The 6,050-nt window shown below is 36.8% G+C and overlaps 1 protein-coding gene across 7 annotated transcripts in view; it reads left to right on the forward strand.

Moving 5' to 3' along the window:
• The window catches only part of UNC80 (unc-80 homolog, NALCN channel complex subunit), a 228,877-nt gene extending 224,160 nt beyond the window's left edge, over positions 1-4,717 (forward strand). For all 7 annotated transcript variants that reach the window (XM_044937752.2, XM_044937753.2, XM_044937750.2 and 4 more), the window contains one exon: positions 816-4,717. In XM_044937752.2, coding sequence (XP_044793687.1) covers positions 816-1,082 — 267 coding nt within the window. In that variant the 3' untranslated portion in view covers positions 1,083-4,717. The remainder of the gene's footprint in view (positions 1-815) is intronic.
• The last annotated feature ends 1,333 nt before the right edge of the window (positions 4,718-6,050 follow it).

Genomic DNA, 6,050 nt, shown 5'->3' on the forward strand with positions numbered 1-6,050 from the left:
GAATCTTCTGAGAGGAACTTTTGTTTTGATCTTTTTTTGTTGCTGTTTAGATATTTTTTTTGTTGTTTTGATCCCACATTCTTCTCATGTGGTATTTAAAGAAAGCTAAGGGGAAATATATTATATACATTTTTAAAGTCTTTAATGGTTAAAATCATTGTAATACCTTTATCTCATTTTACCCTCACAGTCTACAAGGTAAACAGGGCAAAAAATGAGGCTCATGCAGCAGGTTAGAAAACTGAGGCTTAGAAAGTTGAAAGGGCCTATATAAACTCTCACGTATGCTGCTGCTGCTGCTAAGTCACTTCAGTCGTGTCCAACTCTGTGCGACCCCATAGACAGCAGCCCACTAGGCTCCTCTGTCCATGGGATTCTCCAGGCAAGAACACTGGAGTGGGTTGCCATTTCCTCCTCCAATGCATGAAAGTGAAAAGTCAAAGTGAAGTCGCTCAGTCGTGTCCAACTCCTAGCAACCCCATGGACTGCAGCCCACCAGGCTCCTCTGTCCATGGGATTCTCCAGGCAAGAACACTGGAGTGGGTTGCCATTTCCTCCTCCAATGCATGAAAGTGAAAAGTCAATGTGAAGTCGCTCAGTTGTGTCTGACTCCTAGCGACCCCATGGACTGCAGCCTACCAGGCTCCTCCGTCCATGGGATTTTCCAGGCAAGAGTACTGGAGTGGGGTGCCATAAGGTTAAAACTAGGTCCAGCCTTGTGATTCCTTTCCAGTCACAGCTGGACAACAGTATTTTTTGATCCTCTTTCCTGGTATCCATCCTACCTTTCAATGTTATGATCCTTTTGGTCATAGGGTGAGAACTTCCCAGCTGAAGAAGGAGAAAGGAAGGAGGACACAGAAGTACAAGGTGCTACGGCACACAGCCCCCTCTCTACGCAACTCTCAGACCCTGATGACTTCACAGGCCTTGAGACATCCATCCTCCTACAGCACGGAGACACAGTTCTTCATATCAGTGAGGAAAATGGCATGGAGAACCCCCTGCTGGCGAGCCAGTTCCCTTTTACTCCCACGGAGCGGGGGGAGACGGATGTCGACCTAGATGAGTCTCACGTTTAGTTCTGTACCTTTTAAGTGTTGTAGGTGTAGACGAGACGTGGAAGGGATCAGTTTGCTGAAAGTTGAAAACATTCACTTGGAATATATGAAAACACAGCACTTTACACTCAATGGGTAGCACAAATCCCAGTAGATTTTTCTGCCAATGTGCATATTGTTTCACGAACATCGTTAAAAAATCAATGGCTAAGATGGTTTGGTTGTGTAAAGACCATGAAATCCAGGGAGGAATAAAGGGACAGAGCCATTTCACTGCACATTGTTTATGATTCAAGAAGCCTTGAGCAATTAAAAATGTATAATATTACAGAGCTGCTTACCTAGGAATATTAAGAAGTAATGTATTCTAAAAAACTAATGCAATTTTTTGAGGTTACATAATACATCTCATGCAAATGTTTATTTTTCTAATTTTAAAAACATTAAATCAGGTGGCTATACAAGTAGCAATTTACATAAAAAATAATCAAAAGGAAAATATTAGTTTGGGGAAACTAAATATTAATAGCAAATAAATCTGCAGCCATTTTTTTTTTGGATCAAAAATATAACCATTTAGAAGAAAAAATACTATTTTTAGAAATGTGAACTTTTCAATTTATTTTTTAACTGTCATTTTCATTACATATTGTAAATCAAAATGCTAATGCCATAAGATCATTCCATTTCATAATCAACACAGAGAATATTCTAGAGATTATCAGACATAATTCTAAATTAAGAAGACATAAATAGCCTATAATATGATAAAAATTAAATATAAATATAATAGCTAGAAAGAGATGGTATTCCTACTTCTAGCCCTGATGACATCAATGCCAACATTGGAAAATATTGGAAAATGTAATTATTTTCCCTTATAGTGTCCTGTGCCTGCCCTTAAGGGCATATTTTCTGATATTAAGATTAGTGTTATTAGAATTGGTTCAATAAAATAACTTTTCTCAATGTTAACAGATTTATATGATCCTTTAGATGTTAAGCTTATGAAGAAAAAATATAAAGTGTGCAATTTCTTTATAGACACAGTCAGCTTGTGTATTTTACTTTAACTTGACATTCAGTTACTTCAAGAAAAGTATACAACTTAGGAGGCTCATGAGGCCATATCTAGTGTGTTATTAATCCTATAGTAGGGCTTGGCATCTTACAGTTCAATATTAAATTTCAAAACTTTAACAATTTATATTAGAAAATTGTTACATAACTTCTAAGCATATAAAAATTCATATACATACCTAAATTGGTATGGTGGTGGGATTTGTGTATGTGTTTTCTAGCACTCAAGCTACAGTTTAGACTACAATTACATTGCAATGAATTTAGAACCCATTCTGTACACTAAAACTTTGACTACGTTGGTTATGAAATGTATATGTATATATAAAGGAGACCTGTTAAAACCACCCAAATCACAAAGGAAAATTATTTTCCCGTTAGCATTGCTTATTAAACAGGCATTGTTTGTTATTGTGATTTATATTTTCCAATATAATTTGGATTTTGGTCTCATTCACAATAGAATGAAAGATATCTGTGAGTTAAAGGACAAAACTAAACATTGCAAATCTAAACATTCAGAAAACAGAGGTGGTAAATGACCTCTTCTACATTTTACAATATTTTCAGGACATTTATGCTTAATGCTGAGTTCTCAAATGCAGAAATACACATAAAGAAGTGGTTTTATGATTCTTGCTAAGGTGATATATTTCATCTGCTTAAAATTATGCTGCTCCCTTAGTGTTAGAGGCCTTATGTTTGGTAATTACAAATGTCTGGGCTATATGAGTCTCCTATATGTGCGTGTTTTGTTCCAGTTCCTTGATGCTTGACTCAAATTCTCTGTGTATAACTGTATCAAATATTTAAAAAGTAAAAGGGTCGAAGAAAATTGTTAAACATCTGACCAGAATCCTATATACCTTTATATATATATTTGAAAAGTAATAGACTGTGTTGAACATGACTATGCTGACCTGTCTGCCTTTTAGCCTGATTCCTTCACTTTAGTGTTATGGAAGTCTGTTGGAAACTTTTCCAATAAGCTAAGTAATGTTGTACCTTGCAAAAAAGCCTCCACTCTGACAAACAGGGCCTTATAGAATAGGAATGTTTTCATACTGGGACTATGGAGATTTTACAGATGTATACATCTGTTCCATTTAAGGTGCCCTTAAATGTGTTGAATGTAATGTGTTAAATGTCTGTGTGTAATTGCTAAAATACATGTATGTGCATAAGATTGTCACAAGATGTATTCTCAGGAATACTGTTCCCTGGATTTTGAAGGAATAATTATTTTAAAAAAAAGTTGGAGAAGATTAGAGAAAGATCAAGATAAGTAACAATTTTTTATAATTCAAAATGTTATTGAGTATATGACTAAAAGTTAATTATTACATATGATAAATATAGTATTGGTAATACTAGATCATTTCTTAAGCTATGATACTTAACAATATTTATCTTGTTCAGAGGAAAATGAAAACAGACACCTATTTCCCATGTACAAAAAAATTGGACTCAACCAAGGGACTGCTCTTCTGAAATTAACTTTTGAGAGACCTTGGAATGAGCACGTGTCCTCCACAATAGTGGGTGTAGATTTACTCAGATTCAATTAAAGCAGTTCAAATTCTGGATACACCATTTTATACAACAAAATATTTAACTTTCGTTTTTCAGTATTTGCTGCTTTCTGTAATTCTTTTTGGTAAGTTTTATTTCTTTTTTCCAAAAATGAAACTGAGTTATTGAGTGCATTGGGACAAGGCACTTAGAGCTATAGTGTCAAAAGGCATAAATGGGGATAACAATACTGGGAGAAAAATCCGTAGAATTTGGTGGTCTGGTTTGGGCTTGTTGAGTAGGCTGGAAGTAATGTGTTTACTATTTCAAGCCTCCAAGAGTACTCTGGGCAGAATACCAAGAGTACTTTCTTTAGTATTTGTCCCTTTAATCAATTTAAAACATTCTCTACTCTGCTGTCCAGCTCTGAGAGTATCTGAACAGGAATAGAGTATATGTTGGGACCAACAGGGAAAAAAAGGTCATAATAGAATGACAGTCCAATATAAAATTAAATACCCTTTGTCAAGTTATACAGAGACTTTAATAGTCTCTGTAATTTGCTGCTATCACACCGAGTTTTGCTGTTGCCCTGTCACCTCACACTTCCAAGTCCATGGCCTTGTCTTGGCCGTGACTAGAAAGTCTCACTTCCTCATTTACTTCAGTGGGTCCTAACTGCACCTTTTCAGAAACAAAGTTTGCTTTGACACTCAGGAGAATAAAAATAAGTTAGAGCAGAATGTATTTGGAAAAACTTAAGACAAATTTACTTATGTTGTTTTAGGATCATTTAGGATTACAGATCAATGTACCTCCATATTTTTCAAAAGTCACTGTGACTGCAGGATGAAAATCCTTTATTAGCCATTTTACAGGTAAAAGCAAAAGATTGACTACACAGCCGATTTCCCTCAGATTACTATAAAGTTTGTTATGAATACTGAATGACCAAAGAGCATGGAAAAAATGCATATGAATAAATATTGAAATGTTTATGAAAGATATTTATGAAAGACTTCTGTGTTTGAATATGCACATATAATAAAATAAATCTAAAAATATTTAAGATGCCTGATTGAGTTTCATTTCTCATTTTTCAACACAGGAAATAGGTTAACTCATTCAGAAAAGTGTTCATTTTAGACCCTGAGGTGTGCTTTGTTTTGGATCCCTGGAACTCATCTTGACACTCCTCAACCCTCATAGTCTGGCCTGAAGTCACCTTTCAGTTCAATACCTCTAATTCCTCCCTCTTCCAAATGAGCTCCATTCTACTCATGCTTTCCATCCCTAACTTTCAAAATTAAGGAGAATGGGCACACTGGGAGACAAATACCCCAGTTATGACTTCTCTGCTTAAGTATGATCATTTGGAAGGACTGGTAGATTTCCCAAGAGGAATGTTAAGGGCCAGGTTAGTCTCTGAATGTGGCCAGAACCACCATGGGATCCAACTTTACCATCACAGTTCTGTCTTTTATACAAAGTGCCTTATCCTTAAACTCAAAGTAATGCTCTTACTCAACTTTTTTTTTTCCCATGTGAATTTGTTACTGGAAAAACTGTGTTCCTCTCTTTGTGGGAGTCAAGCCAAAAGACACAACCAAGTCAAAGATTCGAGAAGGAAGGATGTATTACTTTCAGCAATAAAGAACAGTGAGAATCTTTCCCAAAGCAGCATCTCCCCAACAGGGAAAGTGGGTAATGTGTTTTTTCTCTTTTGGTTTGGGGGTGTGTGTGCGTGTTAAGTTTTAAGCTAAGGGTACACGTGTATTCAGGAAGGGGCTTGGTGGGTAGACAGTTCCTGATTTAGTGAGTAAAGACATCAGGGTCAGAAAAGGTAAACAGCATCATTTCTTAGGTTCCAACTGATCTGGTGGTTGAGGCTTCAGGCTAATCATTTTCATTGAAAAGAACTGGCTGAATTCACAACTGATACTGTATCTTTGGGGCTTCCCAGGTGCCTCAGTGGTGAAGAATCTGCCTGCCAAGCAGGAGACCTGGGTTCGATCCCTGGGTTGTGAAGATCCCCTGGAGAAGGGACCTGCTACGCACTCCAGTATTCTGGCCTGGAGAATTCCATGGACAGTCCATGGGGTCGCAAAGAGTCGGACGCTACTGAGTGACTTTCACTTTCACTGTATCTTTAGGAATGTTACTTCTATCTATGCCTGATAACAGTGTTTGTTTCCGCATTCTTTGGTCCGCTTAAGATCATTAATTACTATACAAAAGAATCTGAAAAAGATGAAAGAACTTAACTAAAAAAGATTAAGAAACTCCTCAGAGGACTGGGAGACCAGACAGACCTGGTTTTTAGTTTTTGTTTTTTGAAAGCCCTGTTTTAAAAACTGAGGTCAGAGGAAGGAGGAAGGTGCCTCATTGCGAGGCCCC

Source organism: Bubalus bubalis, chromosome 2, assembly GCF_019923935.1.
Source record: "Bubalus bubalis isolate 160015118507 breed Murrah chromosome 2, NDDB_SH_1, whole genome shotgun sequence".
NCBI lineage: Eukaryota > Metazoa > Chordata > Mammalia > Artiodactyla > Bovidae > Bubalus > Bubalus bubalis.